At 34.4% G+C, this 24,725-nt stretch overlaps 1 protein-coding gene across 2 annotated transcripts in view; it reads left to right on the top strand.

The window, feature by feature from the left end:
* SKAP2 (src kinase associated phosphoprotein 2) overlaps positions 1 to 24,725 on the top strand; it is a 179,766-nt gene that overhangs the window by 18,450 nt on the left and 136,591 nt on the right. For both annotated transcript variants that reach the window (XM_045564526.1, XM_045564525.1), the window contains exon 4: positions 202 to 309. In XM_045564526.1, the coding sequence (XP_045420482.1) occupies positions 202 to 309 (108 nt within the window). The remainder of the gene's footprint in view (positions 1 to 201; positions 310 to 24,725) is intronic.

Raw genomic sequence — 24,725 nt, 5'->3', positions numbered from 1 at the left:
ACTGACCTTCAAAAACTCTTACTATATCTAAGTTATAATGTGTATGAACTAAAATAGGGCCTGTTTTTACTTAGTTCAGAAAGTTTTCTTTGCTTTTCCTTGATAGTAACTGAATTTAATAGTAGTATTTACTTCTTCTAAAAAAATAACATCATTTTAAATGGCTAAATTATAAAAGGCATTTCTCTGATTTTTTTACAGGTGATGTGGAAGATGGGGAGGAATATGATGACCCTTTTGCTGGGTCTTCAGACACTGTTTCTTTAGCCTCAGAGCGATATGATAAAGATGATGAAGCTCCCTCTGATGGTATGTGACATTTTCCCATAGAACGTACCTCTTGACACTTTCACACAAAACAATGCTATGCATAGAGGTGGTGGTCTTATCAGAAAGCAGATAAACATAGAGGCTTCAGTTAACTTACCTTAATCAAAACCTTTTAAGGAACAGAAGAGCTCTCTCTAGTGGTTCTAGTGAGGTTTTCCTAAATATGTAGTTGCCTCTTTTCCTAGGAAATTTTCTTTACTAAAATTTTAGGAGAGTGCTTGCATCATTATATGAATATTATTAGTAACAGTTTGTTGGTTAATTTAATATTATCAGATTCTTGCTTAATTTTATTGTGCTACTTAATGGCTTATTGTATTATTTATTTTATAAATAATGAAAAAGATTTTTGATCTATTTTTTTCTGAAAACTTTATACAAAATGAGTTCATAAAATATTAAATTAATTACTCCTACATTGCTTTCTCACATTGAGACAGGTTTTTATCAAATGCTTCTTTTAATACACATTTTCATTTTTCTGATTGTCACTTAAAAATGCCCCACATTATGCAGTAATATTATGGTATTTTGTATTAACTGAATTAGTAATAAAGTTGATTGTTTATCTCTTAGTTATTTCTAAAAGCTATTGAATGTTGCCAAAGTTATGAAACTTGTTTTTAATATAGTGTATGCTTTCTCTGTTATAGCCATTGAGTGCATCTGTATTATAGAAACCTTATAAGGATGATATATTGTTGTAAATTAAGAATGTGTATCGATAAATTAGCCATGCATATTAATTTGTGGCACTCAAAGTTTCACATAGACATAGAAATGAATAATGCCTTCTGCCACTATATGATGATCAAACTGTGCAGTTCCATCTCTAAATACAATTGCTGAATGAAAATATGCTTCCTGCAACAGAGCACTCCACATTTTATGTTATCCAGATTATTCCCTTTGGAAACATAAATTGCTTTTATGAGGTATAAAATTATGTCTATTGCAGAACAGGGATAAGTCAAGTACATGCATAAGTGATAAACATTCTAACCACTGTTTCAGAACAAAACAATCTTTTTTTATATCCAGAACTTTGTATAAAGTGTAGCAATAATAATCATATCTATTTTATGTTGAATTTTATACTTTGGCAAACATTTAATTTCTATTTTTAAAGGAAGGGATTTTTTTTCCTTTTATATTCTTTTTCTGTCTTTCAAAAAGAAACATATTTTTCTTCACTAACACTTATTATCCAAAACAGAGCATTACCCTTTTTAACCTCATCTTCAAAAGCATTTCTACTAGAAAATGTTTTATAATTTATGGAATAATATATTCAGGCAAAACAATGAACTATTATTTAAGTTATGCTATTTAGAGGCAGGATATTTCTAATTAAGAGAATAAACATACAGAATATATTCATACTATATATATACTCAGAGTTTCTCAAAATAGCATAAATATTTTGATATACAGGGGAGTGTTGTGTGCATTCTTAAAAAATTGTAACCTGAAAAATCTAATAATTAAGTATCTCTGAGAGCTAGAAATTTGTTAGAAAAAGTGAATTGTTATTAAATTATGCATTTACGTGATTATTGTGTTTTTTAAGAGTAGATAGCATCATATGTTTTCATAACCAAATATACAGGAAATACATTAACATTATAAAAAACATTTGTTGCTGAAATGTTACTTTATTGATATTTGAATATTCTGTAATATCAATTTTTTATTAAATATCAGTGCATATTCACTAGTGTTTAGGCAATTCTTGAGCAGATTAAAAATTTAACCTTTAGTATTCATTTTTGATATAAATAGTACTATTTTTGATAGTTTTTGTATTTTATTTTAAGAATACTATTATAATTTTCAAACTACCACTTACACTTTTAATTTTTACACTAAAATATCATTTCATCATTTCAGTTTTTTTCTCTGTAACTTAAATTTTGTCTGTGTTTCCTTTCCTTTGCAGAATAAATTTTCCTTCATTATGTGACCTAAGTCTAATGATATATTAATTATAAAAAAGATAATGCATTTAACGATAAGTATAACCAAATTAGCACAGGTCACCAAAGGCCTTTTGTCAAATCAGATTGTTGTTTTGTCCTTTTGACTTTTACCTTGTGGTAGGCACTAACAAAGTATCTGAACTTTGATGGATTATAAACTCTGAACATGATATGTATTTTTCATAATGCTAATGTAATTTTCAAGGTGCTGAAAAGGTCAAACCTGCACATCTCTATGTGCATTCTAAGTCTGTCTTTTGCTTTAATATTTCTTTTTCTCTGTTCTTCTGGTTCAAAAGTTCACTCAGTTCCCAAATGGCCACCTAATTTTCCAGTTATTCCCTCAAGCCATATGTGTTTTGGTTTCTTTATGGTTTATTAGGTACTGTAGGAAAGTAGCATAAGTTATATCTTCTAATGAAATTCAAGCACACTTCAGTGATGCTTTGACTTGATTGCTGGTAGCAATTAAATCACAGCCAAGGAGAATAATGCATAATCTCACAAGGTCCAGACACCCTATAGAAATTGAATAGAGATGAAAACAAAACAAAAACAAAGTCTCCAAACCCTGCCAGACATGCTGTTTGCAGCTTGCCTTTTTTTTTTTATTGGCCAACTGCCTGATTGATAGCAAAATCATAACTTGCTGCATGCTAACAGGCAGAGTTCACTTGTAGGTTATTGTGAGCTGATAAAGGGTTAGATGGAGTTTTGATTTTTGCATTGGACCTTGGTACACCAGATTAATGGAATTTCAATGAGAGACTAGAGTAGCCACAGCTTTGTCAGAGAAACAGATGGAGATTCTATAGTCATGTCTACTCATTAATACTAGTTGCCTGAAAGGTGTGTTGCTTCTCTATACAAAAGAGTTGATATAATTGATTTTTGAGTGGTACATTGGAAAAAAAGTACCATTATTGATGACTAGAATTGTAACAAATGGTGACAGATTTTTTATAGCTTGTAGCATAAAAATATTATACTTTGTAATTTTTTCCTTTCTCTTTGGAAACACTTTTTATTTTTTGAGAAGAAATACATTTTGAAACCAGCAGTAAAAAAGGAGAAAATGACATGCTGTTATCTGCTAGGATAAAAGAGTAAGAATTTGTATCTTATTTATAAATGATTGCATGACTGCTGTTAGAGTTTCATTTTGATACTATAGTATCTAGAAGAAAGCATACTTATTAATATTAGAAGTTTCATTTTATTAGCTTAATTTTTCTGGAAAACTAAAAAAACAAATCATAATGGTTTCTAGACTATTGTAGATCACTGTTAGAAGTTTTATGCTATACGGTGGCTGGATATATTGGCGTATTAATATAAATAGCACATGTGGTAATCAGATAAAATTAGAGATAATGAGATTTAGAACCTTAAGAAAAGAGTACACATGTTAGAATGTTTGGGTACTAAGGTGGTAGATGTAGGGTAGCCTTTAGACACTGTGTAGTGACTTGGGTTTTCATTTTTCTATTTTGAAATAATTTTTCATTCATTTTTGTCATTTGTGAAAGAAAGCTTCTAACCATATAGCATTGTGGAGAGTCCCTGAGGTAAGGTGAAAGGATTCAATGAGCTGGAAGACATATATTGGCTCTGCCCATCAATGATAGGTCGAAGGATCCCAGTGGATGTTTCTTACAAATCTGATTCAGTCCTGGACCATAATCACTTTGTGGATAAGAATCTGGAACATCTGGGGTGTGAATACAGGAAGGCTAAAATGAAGCTGAAGATATAAAACAGTCATTAATTGTCCTGTTATCTTCATAACTAAAAATGCCCAAATAACATAGATTACTGAAAGGCTGTGAGTATTGCAAGGATATAGGTTTATAGGAAAAATATTTGTTTAGGAATGGAACTATTTTTTAAAGCTTAGGGATTAAGAAAAAGGGTAAGCTATTTTGATCATAATGTTAAAAATGCTTTTTTCTTTTTTGGTATACCTTTCTTTAAAAAAATTCCAGTGTATAAAAATTTGGATTTATAAAACATATAAATCACTTTTTTCCAAAGGATTTTTTAAAAAAGGATTGTCTCCAGGATGCCTATAAATAATGAGCTCTCACAGTACATCTAAAGCAGGCTTAAATATAAACCCATCCATGTGCACACACATAAATTTAATGTACCAAACTTTTGAGTAAGGTATTTTTTGTGTAAAATTAAGTGGAGCACTAATCAATTCTTGTAAAAGCCCAGCAACAGATGTTTTACTTTTCTCTGGATATCAGTAGAATATGAAACAATGTCTAAAACTAGAAAAACATTTCTTTCAATAAGTTAGCATTTAGGGCAAGTGTTTTTCTACCATAGTACCATGTGGTTTTTGATACTTAAAATTATATTTTTGTATTTTTTTCTGAGAATTTAGATTAACTTGGAACTTGCATATATTTTTGCATATGTAACATATTAATATTATGCTTGTGTTTTTAAAGTTTTTTTTGATATATTAATATACCAAATTGCTAGCTTGTCTATATTTTAGTGGCATAAGAACAATGATGATTTTAGTCTTTCTGTTATGTATATGGCAATTTTAAGAATTTTGGTGGAAGGGAGGGGATTATAGTTTGGGGAAATAATAAAAAGTAAAGGACATGTTTTTAATCCTCAAGATATATATTTTGTGATGGGGGATTTTACACAGATGTGAAATATTTTTTGTGACATAAAGGTACATATGAGTAAATAAAAACATAGCCAGGCCGGGTGCGGTGGCTCACGCCTGTAATCCTAGCACTCTGGGAGGCTGAGGCGGGTGGATCGCTTGAGGTCAGGAGTTCGAGACCAGCCTGAGCAAGAGCAAGACCCCGTCTCTACTAAAAATAGAAAGAAATTATCTGGCCAACTAAAAATATATATAGAAAAAATTAGCCGGGCATGGTGGCACATGCCTGTAGTCCCAGCTACTCGGGAGGCTGAGGCAGAAGGATTGCTTGAGCCCAGAAGTTTGAGGTTGCTGTGAGCTAGGCTGACGCCACGGCACTCTAGCCCAGGCAACAGAGTGAGACTCTGTCTCAAAAAAACAAAAAAAATAAACAAAAAAACATAGCCATTAAGAATCATCTTTCTAAGTTTTTGTGATATTGAATGGGAAAATACATGAGAAAAAGCAGAATGGACAGATAATGCTATAACAAAGTGGGGTAAATAAGAAAGATAGCAGAGGTAATAAAACTCAATATTATGAAAAATAATGCATCTTTAATTTAGTAAATTAACAGTTATTTACACAGTACATGAAGGAGGGGAGCAAGATACCTGGATAGGGCAATGGGGAGGTTCAATGATGAATAAGGTAAGTTCCTAATTTTAAGAAACATGTAATCTAGATGGAAATAGAAGGTAATCACCTAAAATAAGGTAACTATCAATCTAAGTTATAGTAAGGCAGATCCCCAAAATAATAAATACTATATGTTACAATATTCGATTGATTTGGTCTATACAAAGGCAAATAATTGGTTTCATTGATTTTACTCCCTGATTTATTAACTGAATCTGTCATTTGTTTTAGCATCATGTCAGATAAACCAAAGCATAAACTTTATGCCTAAATTCTGAGAGATTGTGGAGGGAGGGCCTTTTATTTAAGTGAGTTTTGTGTGGTCTTGAGGTTTGCTGGAGAGAGTGGGAAAACAGGCTGGAAGGAACATTTGGAGTAGAAGTCCAGAAACCAGGTTTTCATTCTTACTATGATAATGTTGTTGTTAAGGACAAGTCACTTAGACTTTCTGGATTTTTATTTTCTGGTTTGTGAAATGAAGAGTGTGGATCAGGTGATTGCTTAGAAGTCCCTAGAGTACTACATGCTTGTGTTCACATTTCAGAATTAGTAAATTTAATGAGGTGTAGTGATTTGCTTGGAGAAGATAGGTTTTATGGGTACTAACCACAGGTGATGTTGAATAGGGAGTAGTAGAGGGGGTCTTAGAGGTAGGCGCATGCTTTATAGTAGGAGCTGAATGCCAAGTTGTTAAGGAGTTTAACTTTGATTTGGTAGTCATTAAGATATTTTTGAAACTATATACTGACATGATGAATCTAAATTTGAAGAATATTGTCCTGGCAGTTAAATGTGGGTTGAATTAAGGCATACGGTTCATCTTGTAGAGGTATCAAGTTAAATGTTTTGCTACATTATTTATTTTTAATCTTGACAGCATTTCTGTGAGGTAGGTATTATCACTATGTTAAGTGATTTGCCCAAGGACACACGTAGCTGCTAAGCAGCAGAACTGGAATTTGAATTCATGTCTGTCAACTCCAAGGACCATTCTCTGCTCTGAAAACCATTACATATTTCCTCTTCCTCAGTTGGTATACTGCTGCTTTTGGTTCAGGGGTGTTGGTAGGAGCCTGGGTTAGAGTAGTGGATATTGCACTGAAAAGGAAGGGATTGTCTAGCCCCTTCTTACTCAAAGTATGGTCAACAGACCAAAGCATTAGCATCATGTGGGAGCTTGTTAGAAATGTTGAATCTTTTTCCCCACCTAAGACCTACTGAATCTGAATCAGCAGTTTAACAAGATCCCCAGGTACACATTAAAGTTTGAGAAGCTCTGTTCTAGAGGCATTTATCACATTGACCCTTGCAGCTGAATAGAAGAGTGAGCCAGACCATGCAGTTGAACTTGAGGGGCTGTGTGTACAAATGTGTGACTAGGTATTATACTAGGCAACACCTTGAATTAGGTTAAAAAAAAATTATTTTGTGTACTTACCTACCTCTACTTCCTGTACTCTTTTGTGGTCACTGGGCACTCTTATTCCGTGACTTTTTGGCCATATAGGGCCCCTTTCCTGAGGTTGCTATCTGTGCATAGCTGTCCCATTTTTGAACCTCGTTTTCAGAGTCTCTCTTCTCTCAAATCAATCTCTTCATTAAATACATTGGAAAAGCTCTGATAAATTGTTTCTAAGAATATGTGCATGTTAATAGGGGCAATGCCTTAACCCAAGGGAGTCCAATCCCTGCTTACAGATCTTTAGATATCAGCACCTGGTCAGTGGTAAAGATGTCTTGATTATTGTATAGACCATCGCTGTAAGATTTAGATACATAACAGGCTTATCTCTCTGGCTGTGTATGGGTGAATCTGGCTTGCAGCCTTTTGAGTTTGGAGAAGTCTCAGTGTATAGCTTCCTGTTTTCAGTTGACTGTTCTGTTTGCAAACTGAACCAAAGTGTGAATTTAGAGTTTAACAATCAAAGAAGAAAGGTTCTGTAGGATAATGGAAAGCCCGATTTGTAGAGGAAGGCACAGTATTCTGGTACAGGATCCCAAAGAGAGCTTCCTTCCTCTGAGAAACATAACCTGGAGGTGGCTGTGCTGGTGGTTGGTTGGGGAAGCATCTTTAAGGAAGGAAAAGGGATTAAACAATTTTTAATTAAGATTTACTGAGAAATAAGCATGCCACTGTGTGCCAGATTCTTTCATGATTATTTCCTTTAATCTGCTCAAAACTTCCCCATGAGGGAGACATTTTCTCCCTTTTTAATTTGACAGACCAGACTGAGAGAAGTTTAGGTTTCTTGACTAGGACATCCAACTCATAAGTAGCAAACTTTAACTCCTTTGGTCTTTCTATACCATGCTACTTAAAAAATTAGACATGTTTTTGTTTTTCAATTATAAGAGGCATGCATATGGTTAAAAATAAAAACAAGAAGAAGGGCATGCAATAAGAAGTAAAAGCTTTCTTTTCCATCTCACCCTACCTCCTGGGATGACTCTGCAGAGGCATTTACTTGTTACAGGTTCTTCTGTGGTTACCTTAATCACTTTAGATGTTACCCTGGTACTTCTTGTTTGATCAACCATAAATGGTATCTGTTGACTGCCTCTATGATGAATAATTCCTTAAGCCTCCTCTCCCACTTCTGCCTCTTAATATTTTGTAATTTTATTTTTAATTCTTTTTCTGTTTAATTTTGACTTAAGTAATACTGTTATTTTTGTAATGTGCCAACCTCAGGCAGTGCCTGTTGACTCCTTATTTTAAAATATGAGGCAATTAGTACACACAGCTTTCCTTCCATCTCTCTTCCTACTCTTCAATTCCAATTTTGTTAATTAAATTATTTTTGCATTGTTAAGATCTATAATATGTATATTTTATTCTCTAAGGTGACTGCTTTATCTTGAAGTTGGATTTTAAACATTGGTCCTTTTCCTTCTTGCCATTGGTTTTCCTCAAATGTCTGGAGAGCCTTGGTTGGTGATTCATGCTTATGAATGAAGGACCTGGTCGAATAGTATAGGTAGCTTGTGTGGGATTCCCTTACTTATGCATGTTTGTTGTCCTGAAAGGCTTTTCCTTTGAATGGGAGGTCTGACTGGGGCTTGAGTAAGGGGGCAGCCTGCTCAGAGGCAGCTTGCCTACAAGGCATTTTAATGAGGAGGGAAGAGGCAGACTGGTACCACCACAATTGCCAAAATAAGTAGGACATTACTCAGAGGGAAGTTAAATGCTTTTATTTCACTCCTAGTTATAGTTTTTTGATCCTTTCCATCGTTTTGTGGTGTTGGGAGGGAGGCTCAGCTTTTCTTAGTTTCAGTGCTCTCACTGAGGCTCTCCTCAGGGAGCCAGTTCACTTTGTTTTGAGAGTGGAGTTAACGATGTAGCCCAAATACACAAAAGTTGTTACTGCTAGCTGCTTTTGAGGATGGACCCAATGGTTCTGGCTGCTTTGATTACAGGATTACAGTTCTTTAATGAGTCACCCTCCTGATCATCCTGTAACTCTGCTTATAGCATCTCTGAGGCTCCTTTGAAACAACTAGCACTTACTCTCCTTGGTGTCCTCCTGGGCTTTGGTATCCTCTGCTGTATCTTCATCACTCCAGTCTCATCTGCTTTTCAGTTGCTAGGAATTACTCAACATTTTTGACCCACAGGAGATACCCTTTCTTGATTACCAGTGTTATTAAGGCTTTATTCTTTAAAAACAAACAAAAAGAATTTCAGGGCGACTTTAGGAGGAAAGGCTGATTCTTAGTCTGTGCTTCCTTAATGACACCAAGAAGATACTTTATCTTAAAATATTTTCATAACTAATCTGTTGGAATCATTCCTTGGAGAAGAAGTAAGTTCCCTGGCCCACTAGTCAAAGGTAGTCCACATAAGTATATCAATCAAGCTGAGATATAGTTACTTAGAGTGAGTGCTAGCTTTCTAGGAGAACCTCCATGCTGTAAGCAATAGCATCTAAATTCCCCTAGAAGAATTGCAGTCTTATTATGGGTACAAAGTATGCATATCTATTGGTTGGAAAACTTATCAACTTTGTTCAAGTACAGAAATGTGTGGTAGTGACAATAAATAAGAAGTCAAAAAAAGGAAGAAGCTATTAATATTGCAAACTGGTGCCAGTGGATGTTTTATGGAAGAAGTTGGAGTTTGCACTAGAACTTAATAAGGATAGATAGAATTTCAGTAAGTAGACAGTAGAGGGAAGAATGCTTTTCAGATAAGTTGAGGGAATGGAGAACAAGAGGAATGGAACTGGAAATGAGCATAGTTTGGGGAACTGTGAAAAGACTAACATGACTGAGAAAGGCTGGAGAAGAACGGGAGGAGAGGATTGACAAGGGTGGCATGTAGAAAGCTTTGGCTCTGGCGTCAGGTACTGATTTGGCCACTGAGTTATTCTGGCTAAGGCACTACCATTATGAATTGGTTTCTACTTCTTAAAAAAGAATTCCATTATTTTAGGCAAGGTAGAATTCAAGTATCGAGAACTTTAAGTGGTCTTATAAGGAGTTGATTCAGTAAGCAAATGACTATCCATTTTAGTCTTTTGAGCAAGAGGAAAGTGGTGAGTGATGAAAAGTGGTACTGTTATTTTAGACAGATTAACTAGTTGTGGAATATAGATGGGCTGAAGGAGATGAAAACCTTTAGTCTATGAGATAAAAGGCCATTCCAATAACTAGATGTGAAGTGATCAGAGAATAGACCAGGATAGCAACCACAAAACTAGAAAGGATGTATCTGAAGAGGAATGGACAGAACTTGGTAAGTGGGTATGTGTGGAATTTAAAAAAGAGAGAGAGGCCAAAGTTGATTATAAAATGTTTAATCTGGATGACTAGGAGAATTGACTAAAATGGGAAAATTGGAAGAAGAACAGGTTTGGGGGAAGATGAAAATGATGAGTTTGGGTTTGGATCAGTTAAGGTTTGAGATAACAGTAGACATCCAAACTACCTAGCAATTAGCTAGAAATATGGGAATGGAGCTTAAGGGACCTTAGCTTGCCCTTCTCTTTCTAGTTTCTTCCCTTTTGGAGCAGATAGAGATGAGACTTACCTCAATCACCCTAAAAATGAAACATAGTGGTTGAGAACAGGTTCAATACTGCCTGGATTAAAATACTGGCCTCTTCATTACTTATCTCTGTGACCTCCAGGAAGTTTCTTAACCTCTCTGAGTTTCCTCAGCTGTCAAGTGAGGCCTTTTGTGTTTGGCTCCTTTTACTTAGCATGGTTTCAAGGTTCATCCGTGCTGTGGCATGTTATCAGTTCTTCATTCCCATTTATGGCCCAAGAATACCTCATTGTGTGGCTGTACCACCTTTTGCTTTTCTGTTCATCAATTGATGGACATTTGTGTTATTTTCCTCTTTTTGACTCTTATGAATAATGCTGCTATGAACATTTGTGTACATGTTTTTGTGTGAATATATGTTTTCATTTCTCTTGAGTATATGCCTAGGAGTGAAATTACTGGGTCATATGGTATATGTAGATTTTGCTTTTGAAGAATTGCCAAACTTTTTCCAAATTACTGTACCATTTTATGTTCTTACCAGCAGTGCACGAGGATTCCAGTTTCTCCACATCCTTTTCAACACTCATTACTGTGTTATTTATTTTACCTATCCTAGTGGATGTGAAGTGGTATCTCATTGTGGTTTTGATTTGCCTTTCTCTAATGACTAATAATGTTGATTATCTTTTCATGTACTTCTTGGCCATTTGTATGTCTTTGGAGAATGCCTAATGCCTTTGGAGAATTCAAATCATTTTCCCATTTTTTAATTGGGTTATCTTTTTATTGTTAAATTCTAAGTTATTTATATATTCTACATACCAGTCCCTTATCGGATATATGATTTGTAAATATTTTCTCCAAATCTGTGTATGGGTTTTCATTTTACTTTTTTGATGGTATCCTTGAAATACAAAAGTTTCACATTTTGACAAAGTCTAATTTATGTTTTCTTTTGTCACTTGTGGTTTTGTGTCAAGTCTAAGAAGTCTTTGCCTAACTGAAGATTCTTAAGGTATTCTTAACTGGAAGCTAAGTGTTTTCTCAAAATACTGAGTTCTTTTACTCCAAAGAATTATGAGATTAATATATGAATTTAAACAGGAATATGTTATAGTTCACCTTTAATATTGTTGTTGCTTAGTGCATATTTTTAAAATTGTGCAAATGACAAAAGGTAATCTTCTTGCTGTGCTTTTTCAGCTTGGTGAACTCTCAATTCTGTAGCCTTTAACATCATTTAAAAAAAGAATTCTTGTGATGTGGCATATGTTATCACTACTTTCATTTCTAGCAACATAATTTATGCCTTTGAAATGAAAATACAATAATGTTTGTTGCATTACAAATATAAACATATAATCACATGGTTCTTTTTCACATCAGTTTAACAAATTATTCCAGAGAACATGTAGTCTAAGTAGATTATTTTGTTGACTTTCTGGGTTTTTAGACTTTGTCAATGCATTATTATGGTGGTGAGATGTAAGGGGTGCTGGGATCACGGTCTTGGAAAAATGGTTACTGTCGTTAGCTTTGGAAAAAAATGTTTGTTTGTTTCTTTGAAATGCTCTCTTCTCGCTTGTTTTTTGTGGTTTTTTTTCCCCCTTTTCTTGTGTGTCAGTCACTAAACTGAGCAATCTTGCCAGATAAGGGAGCTGAGACACAAAGAGCCCATGTGAATTATCTGAGTGGTGCTATTCAGTGTGTGGTCTGAAGACAGGTCCTGATCTGTGATGTATTTATTACTGATCTGCAACAACATGAGTATAAAAATTGAGACTGATCCTTAGAAACGTTTATAGCAATTTGATATTCTTGTTTTATCTAAGTACTTGATCATTTTTTGTAGTATTCACATTTATTATGTTTTTATTTGTTTTTTACAAAAATATTTGTGATATTTTAGACTAAAAACTGGTTTATTACCACAGATTGAAGCATTAATCTAGAGTCAGAGAAAATTAACAGTAGTCTCAGTCCCAGAACTATTATGATTTCTGGGGCTTTTTTTTTGGAGCCCTGTATCTTTCTCTATATCTTCCTCCATAGTCATAGTCATATTTTAATTTAAACATTATGCATATTTTCACTATGGAGAAACTTTAGGAGATTGAAGCATTAATCTAGAGTCAGAGAAAATTAACAGTAGTCTCAGTCCCAGAACTATTATGATTTCTGGGGCTTTTTTTTTGGAGCCCTGTATCTTTCTCTATATCTTCCTCCATAGTCATAGTCATATTTTAATTTAAACATTATGCATATTTTCACTATGGAGAAACTTTAGGGATTCTAATACCACATTTCTTATCAAATGTACTTTGAGGTTCCAATGTCATAATCAGATATTAATTATATTTTCATATGAAAATCAAGCAAAGGGACAGTCTCAGAGCTTTTCATTTGGAATACACAGAGAAAAGGGTAATGTAATTTCAATATCATCTAGTTCTCTTTCATGCCTAAAGAGCAGAAACATACAGTGTCATATTTAAAGACTCTATTACAAAAGCAGTTTCATCTCAGAGATGTGCTTTTGCATTGTTTTGTATAAATGTCTCCAAAAGCTCTTCCTCGCTTTTTAGTACCACTTGTGAACATGCCCATTTCGAACATGCCCATTGCTTTCTTTAACACTAAAAGAGGTTAATAAAAATAATATTTTAATATAAAAAATAGTAAAATGTCTTACCATGGGGAAAAGAAATACACATATATTTCTTTCATTGAATAGGACTTGTTTTAGTATTGATATCCTGGGATATATGTATGCTATAAACTTCTAATATGCTTAGAATAGGACTTTGTTGCTAAAAGAAAATACGTCTTGTAGGAGATGAGGAATTGATTTTTAAAAATATAAGTAGTAAGAAAGGGTAACAATGTTCCATGTTTTAGGCAGAATGCTAGATAGAATAAAAGTTTAATTCAATAGATTTTACTGTTATGTTAGACTGAGGGAATAAAATGATTAATAAGATATGTCACTGTCTTTTTTTATATATATATAAAGTAGATATTTTATTTTATTTATTTATTTTTATTTATTTCAGCTTATTATGGGGGTACAAAAGTTCAGGTTATGTATATTGCACATGCCCCCCTATCCCCCCGAGTCAGAGCTTCAAGCGTGTCCATTCCCCAGACAGTGCGCATCACATTCATTATGTAGGTATACACCCATCTCCTCCCCTGACCCCCCACATCTGTCCGATACCCAATTGGTGTTATTCCCAAATTTGCACTTATGTAATGATCAGGGAAACCAATTTGCTGATGAGTACATGTGGTGCTTATTTTTCCATTCTTGGGATACTTAATAGAATGGGTTCCAACTCTCTCCAGGAGATATGTCACTGTCTTTAAGGATCTTATTTATAGATTAGTTGAGGAAAGAGAGACATAAATATTGACTCTGATTCAAGGCAGATTAGTTTAAGAAATACAGAAGGAGAAAGAAGACAGACTTGATAGTGGAGATGGCATTTGGGCCAGATCTGGGAGAATAAGAAGCTTTCTCATATGTGGGATATGAAGGTGATAGAATTTCAGATTTGTGAAACAATCTGGTAAAGGGATATATTGGTCAGAACTCTCTGAATGCACAGGACAGAAAAGGAAACCCAGCTCAAACTGGTTAAAGCCCAAAGTGGAATTTATTGGTTCACCTATGACAGTTGAATTCTTACTTCATGCCCACCAGGATTCAGGTCAATACTCAATTTGTAATAAGTATTCCCACTCACATCCTGCTTTCCTATGGGTAGCTTCCCTTAAGAGAGACCGGAACCTCCACCATACGATGACTGTGGCAAAGATGATTAGCAGCCATCAGCAGCTTCTTAGATGTTTTCTACCAGCTTAGCAACCCCATGGAGAGAGAGATCTCTTGATAGTTGCAGCAGAAGTCCTTGGCTTGGGTCATGTCCTTATTTTGAATCAATCACTATGGCCTGTGTAGGGATGTGTGTGTATGTGTGTGTGCATGTGTGTGTTGCTCCACTTGGCCAGGACTGGAACATGTGTGCAAAAAAGAGTCTGTAGCAAGGGGTGAGGTCAACTCTACCAAACCACATTGAGATTGGGGGAGGTACCATTTTCCAAAGGAAAATTGAGGTACTCTTCCAGAAAGAAGAAGCAATTCAGAGCAATGGATATTTCAAATTTATGGATATTTCAAGAGAATTAGCATGCTAAATTTGGAATTGATTTATAGAGCTGGAGGCAAAAAAAAACATTAAGGCAAACTGTCTAGACTGGTTATTTTAAAAATATTTTATTGTTTATTTATTTAATTTTATTGAATCTTCAAACCTTTCCTAAGGACTGATTTTCCAATAAATAGCTAAGATAAACCAACCCCTTTTACTTTTTAGCACCTGTATGAGAAGGTACAATTATAGATTAGAGCTAAACAAAAATTTGATTTTTAGATTAATTTGTCTTGTGTAGACCTTTTAATTTTTTTTAATTTGTATTTTTTTATAAAAAACAATTGAGACAGTTAACAAAGATATATGCATTATACCAAGATTTAAAAAATGAATTAGTAAATCAAAGGCAGGGATAAGGAAGACAGATAGAAAAACTAAAGTGAAACTAGGACTAATATTTGTATCTCAAATGCATACTGTAAGTACTCTAGCTTTTGCTGGAGATCAACCACTTACTTGGCCCTGAGCTTTCTATCAACCAATGCAAAGAAGGAAAACTGATTGGGTACAAGATTTATAGTGTTCTTGATGTAAAATTAAATCAGGTACTCATAAGAAGTGCATCTCTTTCACTAGATCTTTAGAGGATCTAGTAAAATTTCTTTCAAAGGGGCTCAGAAAAGGATGTCATATGATACAGTATACAAAACTCATAAGAGTATATTTAATAATGCTCAGGAGTTTTTTCTTAAAAGATCCATCAACATAGGTATGTAGCATAATGCCAAGACATAGTTTAGGACAAGTCATTTTGTATGAGGCCAAAAAATTAATAATAGCCTAGATCAGAAGTTGGCCATCTACAGCCCATGGGGCAAATCTGGCCTGTTGCTATATCTTATAAATAATTTTTTGTTGGAACACAGCCATACCCATTTATTTACATACTGTCTATGGCTGCTTTCATGCTACAACAGCAGCAGTAACTGGTTGTGACAGAGACCATATGTCCCACAAAGCCTAGAATATTTCCTATCTGATGCCTCACTGAAAAAGTTTGCCAACCCGTGGTCTAGATATATAACTCCCTGATGGATTGGTTTAAAATTAAGACAGCACATAAAGTATTTAGAGCAGAGGTCTCAAACTGGTAGGCCAAGTTCCAAATTTGGCTTATAGATGTATTTTGTTTGGTCAAATCAGTATTTGATTTTTGAAGATTTGTACCAACCCAGAAAAACTCAGATTTCTACCTTCTCTGCAAAAATTGATCTGGTAGTACAGGGCTTGCATTGTGTTTGTCATCCCCTTTATATATGTACCATCTCTTTCCAATTGATGTTCCACACACTCTATCACCTTCCAGTCCTGGTCTTCTTCAGATATTTTCTTTGGACTGTAGAGATTTAAGTTTTTGGCCCCTGAATTAGAAGAATAACTGAGCTGTACATACGTCAGCTATGTTCAAATATATTATTTCCTGTAATAATACTGGACAGCTGAGAAGTTTAGGATATGTTCCCTGACTACTACTTAGAGTGTAGTTTTTCTGTGTTACTACTTACAGGCAAATCATATACCCTTTTAGCCAGCAGAATTGGAGGTAGGGTTGATACTCCCTTAAGAAGATGAGGGGTTTGTCAAGGATATGTGCCTATATAGATGACCAACATACCTGTATGTAAAAGCAGGCTGAGGGATTTGGCTCAGAGGCAGGCCAAATTTTCCTAGGAATATAGTTCTGGTTGTATGCCGCCAATACAGATGTACCTTGGAGACATTGTGGGTTTGGTTCCAGAACACCACAATGAAGCAAATATCACTGTAAAGTAAGTCATACGAATTTTTCTATTTCCCAGAGCACATAAAAGTTATGTTTACACTACGCTGTAGTCTATGAAGTGTACAATAGCATTAGTCTAAAAAAAACCTACATATATACCTTAATTTAAAAATACTTTGTTTTTAAATAAATGCTAATAAATGCTAACTATAATAGTAGCCTTCAGCAAGTGATCTTTTTGCTGGTAGAGGGTCTTGTCTCAATGTGGGTAGCTGCTGACTGATGAGAGTGGTGGTTGTTGAAGGCTGGGGTAGCTGTTGGAGTTTCTTAAACTAAGATGTTGGTGAAGTTTGCCACATGCATTGACTTTTCCTTTACAAAAGATTTCTCTGTTGCACGTGATGCTGTTTGATAGCATTTTACCCATAGTAGAACTTCTTTCAAAATTGGAGTCAATCCTCTCAAATGCTGCCACTGCTATATCAACTAAGTTTATATAATGTTCCAAATTTTTGTTGTCATTTCAACAGTGTTCACAATATCTTCACCAGGAATAGATGCCATCTCAGAAAACCATTTTCTTTACTCATCCATAAGAAGCAGCTCCTCATCCATTCAAGTTTTATCATGAGATTGCAGAAAGCAGTTCAGTCACTTCTTCAGGCTCTTTTTCTCCTCCTCCTTCTCCTCCTTCTCCTCCTCCTCTTCCCCTCCTTCTCCCCGTCCCTTCTTCCCCTTCTTTCTTCTTCTCCATCTTCCTTTTTTGAAAAAGTGTGGTAATTACCCTATAGCCACTTCTAATTCTAGTTCTCCTGCCATTCCCAACACATTCGGTGACTTCCTGAAGTCTTGAACCCCTCATCATCCATGAGGGTTGGAATCAACTTCTTCCAAATTCCTGTTAATGTTGATGTTTTGACCTCTTCCCATGAATCATGAATGTTCTTAATGGCATATAGAATGGTGAATTCTTTCCAGAAGGTTTTCAATTGATTTTGCCTATATCTATCAGAGGAATCACTATCTATGGCAACTATACTTTATGAAATATATTTCTTAACTAATATATTAAGACTTGAAAGTCGGTATTACTCCCTGATCCATGGCCTGTAGAATGGATTTTGTGTTAGCAGGCATGAAAACAACATTAATCTCCTTGTATAGCTCCATCGGAGCTCTTGGGTGGCCAGGTGTATTGTCAGTAAGCAGTAATGTTTTGAAAGGAATCTTTTTTTTCTGAGCAGTAGGTCTCAACAGCTGGCTTAAAATATTTAATAAATCATGCTGTAAACAGATGTGCTGTCATCTAGGCTCTGTTGTTCCATTTATAGAGCAGAGGCAGAGTAGATTTAGCAAATTCTTTAGGGCCCTAGGATTTTTGGAATGGTAAATAAGCATTGGCTTCAACTTAAAGTCACCAGCTTCATTAACCCCTAACAAGAAAGTTAGCCTGTCCTTTGAAGCTTTGAAGGCAGGCATTGACTTCTCTTCTCTAGCTATGAAAGTCCTAGATGGTATCTTCTTGCAATATAAGGTTATTTCTTTTTTTTTTTTTTTTGTAGAAATTTACCTTTATTTATTTATTTATTTTTTATTTATTTCAGCTTATTATGGGGGTACAAAAGTTCAGGTTATATATATTGCCTGTGTCCCGCCCATCCCCCCCGAGTCAGAACTCCAAGCATGTCCATTCCCCAGACAGTGCTCATTGCACTCATCATGTAGGTATACACCCATCCCCTCCCCCCACCCCCATCCCCCCGAGTCAGAACATTCAAGCGTGACCATTCCCCAGACGGTGTGCAATGCACTCATCATGTAGGTATACACCCATCCCCTTTCCCCACCCCCGCCTCAGTCCGATACCCAATTGGAGAATCCCTTTTGTTCTCCTGGAGAGAGTTGGAACCGATGCTATTAAGTGAAGTATCCCAAGAATGGAAAAACAAGCACCACATGTACTCACCAGCAAATTGGTTTCCCTGAATATAAGGTTATTTCATCTACATTGAAAATCAGTTGTTTAGTATAGCCACCCTTATCAGTGATCTTAGCTAGATCTTCTGAACTTGCTGCGACTTCTGCATCAGCATTTGCTGTTTCACCTTATACTTTTATATTATGGAAATGGTGTCTTTCCTTAAATCTCATGAACCAACCTCTGCTAGCCTCCAACTTTTTTTCTTCAGTTTCCTCACCTTTCTCAGCTTTCATAGAAAACTGAAGAGAACTGAACTAGGGCCTTGTTCTGGATTAGGCTTTGGCTTAAGGGAATGTTGTGACTGGTTTGATCCAGACTGCTAAAACTTTCTCCTTATATGCAGTCAGGCTGTTTTACTTTCTTATCATTCATGTGTTCACTGGAGTAGCACTCTTAATTTCCTTCAAGAACTTTTCCTTTGCATTCACAGCTTGACTCACTGTTTGGCACAAGAGGCCTAGTTTTCAGCCTGTCTTGGCTTTCAAAAAATCTTCTTCATCCAGCTTAATCTTTTCTAGCTTTTGATTTAAAGTGAGAAATATGTAACTTTTCCTATCACTTGAACACTTAGAGGCCATTGTAGGATTTTTCATCAGCCTAATAATTCTTAGGTTGTGTCTCAGGAAATAGGGAGGACTGAGTAGAGGGGGAGAGATGGGGGAAGGGTTGGTTGATAGAGCAGACAAAACACACACTACATTACTGATTAAGTTCACCTTTTATGCATGCGGTTCATGGCACTTGAAAGCAGTTACAGTGGTAACATCAAAAATCACTGATCACAGATCACTGTAACAGATACAATAATAATGAAAAAGTCTGAAATATTGCAAGAATTACCAAAATGTGACACAGAGACACAAAAATGAGCACATACTACTGGAAAAATGAAACCAATACACTTGCTCAACACAGGGTTGTCACAAACCTTCAATTTGTAAAAAATGCAATATCTATGAAGTATAAGAAAGCAAAACTCAATAAAATGAGATATGTGTATAGAAAGACAAATGGCTAGGTGAGGATCAAATGACATATCTTTTATGTTTACTACTTTAGGTCCTCAGTTGTGATACTTAACAGAGATAATAATGGGTTAAGGTATCACCATAGAAATAAAGAATAAAGGTTGGATTTGGCAAAGAAAATATTTATCGCATCATTAATTACCCAATAAATGCAAATTTATCAGATTAAGTAGGTAGAGATAAAAATTGTGAGGAGTGGGCAACTAAAATTTAGTTTGCTATGGGAGAGGAGCTGGGAGTGGAGAAGAAAGACAGGGCTTGATGCACCCCTGGGGAAGCATAGGCCTGAGAACGACCTGACTGGGGGCTCAGTGGTCAACTTGATGGGTAGGGATGGGGGAGAGTAAGTATCCAGAGGGAACATGGGCGAGCACCTATGGTAGACTTCATGATTATGCCTAACACGAACTCTAACAGACTGTTTTCTTGAGGAATTCTTTTCTTGGGGAATTCTTTTCTTTACCATCTGTAAAGAAAATGAGAAAGTGGATAAGAAAGACCAAGCCTGTTGAACTTGGAATATTGAGAAATTCAGTCAAAGATATTTAAGAGGGAGTCTGAGATATGGGATAGAGATACGGAAAATCATTGATTTATTTGCCTAAACTTGTTGAATGTCATGAGAAAGATAAGACTTGCCAGAGATTTTAGAAGGAGATAGATTTAAGAGGTTCAGAGCAGAGGCATCTGCCCCAACTTTCCTCATAAATAAACCAGGAGAATTGCTGCTTTTGTTTCTAAACATATGATTCTAATTTACAGAATTTTAGAAGCCATTAATTACTTTCATCACTTAGTATGATTATATAGTCATGGGGATACATTTTATCTGAGTAGTTTTCTTTGGCATTCATTTGAATGCTGGTGTGATCTTAGCTTTTCTCTTTGTTTTTATTGTCTAATTATTTTTCTCCTTGTAATTCAGGCATCATGTTATATTACTATGTCTTGTCCTGGCAGCTTAAATAATATTAAGCAATATTCAAGGCAGACCAGATATACTTCTGGTATCTGCATACTAAATTTTCAAGGGCTTTAAAGAGGGTTAATTTTGTGTTTCATCATATCAAGAATAACTTGTACTGTTGTGGTTAAGTACACAGATTATTTTATAACATAGACTTGGGTTTAGCCCTGGTTTGACACTATGACTTTGGAAAAGCCTTTTCTGTCTAAGGCTTAGTTTCTTAATTTATAAAAATAGGAATAATTATAGTATTTCATGAGATTGTAGTAAGAATAAATACCTGGCACATAGGACATGTCCAGTGTTAGCTCTTGTCTTTTATAATGTCACAAGATGACCGAGGGATTGGATAATTAACTTGATTTTAGTACATATTTTCTTTGGAATTTTTACCCATGTTTAAACATAGGTAGTTTAAGTTGTATTGGACAATGTTACATTTAATCACATCATACTGAGAAACTAAATGATGAACTGATAACCTTATGATTGTTTTTATGATTTAATATTCAGCTTTTTACTAATAAATATGATAGGCTAAATTTTAATGTGGTCTTTCATAAATGACATGACCTATGTTAAATTTCAGTGATCTTTTTTATTTGGGTGAATTTAGCTTCCTGTCTCTGTCAGACAATGGGAAAGTAATGAAACGATAGGATATAATTTTGATCAAAATGAGTCTTAACCTTGAGAGCCATTAACTAGATTATTTTGTTAGAAAGATACCAATGGAATAAAAAGGTGAATAATCTTGAAATTCCAAATGGTTCCATTCTTTGGTTGGCTATTTACATATTTGATGATCAAAAAATCAAGATATGTAGTTACTATAGAATTCAATTAAGAAAAAATTTATAAGTCAAATTACATTTTAAATGTACAAGGAGGTAACTTTTAAGAGAACTGGATTCTGTTTTATAAAGGGAAGAATTATTTTTGTGATAATCACTCCCAGTTTTTAAAATTAGGTTCTTAGATAATTGATTTTTTAAAAGGGATGGGGTCTCACTATATTGCCCAGGCTGGAGTGCAGTGGCTATTCACAGGTGTGATCATAGTGCACTATAGCCTTGAACTCTTGGTTCAAGCGATCCTCCTGCCTCAGCCTTCAAGTAGCTGAGGCTATGGGTGTGTCCCACTATGTGTGGCCAATATTTGATTCTTTTAAAAAGAAATAATCCTGTATCATATGACTATATGTTTTGTAATTAAATAAAATTAAAGCCTTAATGTTTTTGCCTTGAATTTTATCAGTTGGAATTCTAATACTTTTCATTTGAATGATCAAATGTATAAAATATGTGTTTTCCTTTTTATGCTTAATATTTGGATTTTATATAATAGTATTAGTAGCTCCTTTAGTTTAAAATTGTTCCCTAATATATTTTTTCTTGTTCTACTTTACTACCCATTGAGTTTTAATAAGGTGCCTATTATCATGAACTGTTTCTTCTGTTGATATTATTTTAAATCCTCCATTCTTCCTGTTCTATCTGATTTTCATGTAAAAATGTATTTTAATGTATTTTTACGAATCTCTGTGGATATAGAAACCTATTGACCTGTGTGAATACAGACACTTTTGTGAACTAGCTGTTTTCCTCTGAGACTATAAAAACATTGCTAGTCTGTTATTTAGTCCAGGAATATGAAGGCTGAATAGCTATTTATCCCAAAATTATGGTGGGGGAACAGGTTCTAAGAAGTGGAAATGCTGATGTCCTTTATAAATTTTATAAATATTTTAAATATGCTATTTGAAGTATACATACACAATTTTTGTTTGCTGAGGAAAAGCAGTTAGGCATGGTCTCAGTAAAACATATCCTCTTAGGTTAATTTTTTCATCACTGTGACTGTCAGTGTCCACAACAGGGATTCAGATAGTGCATTGAGCAACTTATGTTAGCAATTCATTTCCCGTCCTTCGGTAACACGCTAGAAAATGTATCGAAAAGGTTTGAGTAGACATCGATCAAATTAGTTTGTATCTGTGATATGACTAATACTTTTCTCTTATAGAACCCTTGTAAACTCAGTCCTTGGTTTTATACTTAGCGACTGATTAACCAGAAAACTTTTTTGCCTTATCAAATGTATTAATGAAATCTAATTGCTCTGTCACTGATTGGTGTTTGAGATAAAATCCGAAGTCCATTTGTCAGTATAATTGCTAATATATTATGTGTATCAACATATATTTATATTGCAAAATCATATATTTTTAGGGTTTTAAAAATAGTCTGAATTTTCTTATTTTTAGTATCTTAATATTCTTAATTTTCTTATCTCAATGTCTGACCTACTAAAGCTAGAGTAATACAGAACATCTGTAGATATTCATAAGTGATGGAAGGCCAAGGGAAGGTGGTGATAAAAGAAACAAAAAATTTTCCTCAGCATAAGCTTTGTCAGTCTCTGCTGAGTAGAAACCGTCTTACATTTCAAAAGTATAACTAAAATTGATATTAAATTTATCATAATTACATAAATTAACTGTGTACATTGTCTTTCCTTTACCATGAAAGTGGATTTTGAGCATGTCTTGAGATGTTGCTATTTCTTTACCATTCTTTAGATAGCACAAAGTGTGAAATGCTTCTTTTCGTGAACAAAAAAAGAAGCAAAAATTTTTTGTAAAATGTACAAGTAAATTATTTAGTCGTGAGATCATTATATGCAGCCATTATATCTATTCATAATTCTCCTTTTGGAAAATAAAGCAAAATTTCAAGAAATGCTGTCATTGAATGTAAAGCAAAATTTAAATGTTTTAAAAAGCTTTATTTTTCATAACAGAGCTGCACTAAGATGCTATTGCCTATGGATCTTATGCAGTTGGGTCAGGTTATCAGTGTATTTTGCTAGGGCCTATGATGAAAAACTGAGATTCTCTTCTACTTTTTACTGTATCCTTAATTTCCAACTAATGTTGGGACTATTTAAACCTTGAAAAATTTATTGGTATGGTATTTAGAATCTGTTATTTGAGTATCATAGGAAGGATGTAGTGAGTTGGTGGTAATTGATTTATCCCCATCATACTGAACCTCCCACTCTTCTTCCACTTTGTCCTCCCTTGGGCAATAATCACAGGGTCGAGCTGCCAATCTGTAGACTTAATTTTTTCCAGCAGTACCATCTGGCTCCTTGGCACCAGAAGTTATATTGGTTCTTTGTGGTTGCTACTGAATTTGTCATATTATTAGACAGCTGATGGGATATTTTTTTCTATTCACTCCTAATTTTCTTTTAAGTAATTATTGATTTTTATTTAGAGAATCTTCTTTTGCCATTTCTGATAGCGTGGCAGAATTTTATTGTGGAAAGAATGGAATGCACCTAAACAAATCCTGTATTATGTGTCAGCCTTGAAATTCTGTTCTCTGTATTGTATTCTGTCTAGTTTTTTAGTAGCTCTCCCTTTCATGAGAGATTAATTTAAAATTGATTGTGGAGATTTTCTGTTTCATTCAAAGCCTGTATATCTGTCTTTAAATTATTTTTTGAATGTACATTTAAAATCCTGTTATTACTGCTGTCATTTCCCAATCATGAATATTTAGAAATTCCTATCAGTGGCAGAGCTAACCTTTTAACATCAGCAATACTTTATTCTCTTTAGAGAACACAAAATGGCTATTTGTGTGTATCTTTTGTTTTACTTTGTAGATGAGGTGGTTTTAATGTCATATCTAATAATATCCATAAATAATTTAAAAGAATAATTTTGAAAAATGCATCTGAATTTCAGTAATTAAAAAGAATTGCCTGAGTACACATTTTTATAAACTTAAGCAGTTCATATTACATAGTTAACTAGGTATTTCTGATGAAGACAAAAATTATTTGACCCATTTGTTTCTAAAGTAAAAATCATTAATAAAACTGAATTGTTTCTTAAACTCTTAAAGAATCTGCATATCTTTATGCAGTTTGTTTTGATAAGTATTTATTTTATCATATTTGGTTGCATTCATTTTGATAGAATATGATAAACATGTCTTAGGAAGTTTTTAGAGGTGTTCATTCATATAAAAGTGTTTATCTTGAGTTTAAATATTTAATTAAATGCTATGTAATCTATGTTGCTTTATAATAATGGCAGGATACTAACGTGTTAGAAATATTTACTTTGAATCCTTTTTGTTGCTGTAAGGACATTTGAAGTTCTTAAACAGTGATTTTGTTGGGATTATT

Source organism: Lemur catta, chromosome 11 (genome assembly GCF_020740605.2).
Source record: "Lemur catta isolate mLemCat1 chromosome 11, mLemCat1.pri, whole genome shotgun sequence".
In the NCBI taxonomy this organism is placed as follows: Eukaryota; Metazoa; Chordata; class Mammalia; order Primates; family Lemuridae; genus Lemur; species Lemur catta.
This window is presented reverse-complemented; position numbering and strand designations above follow the sequence as displayed.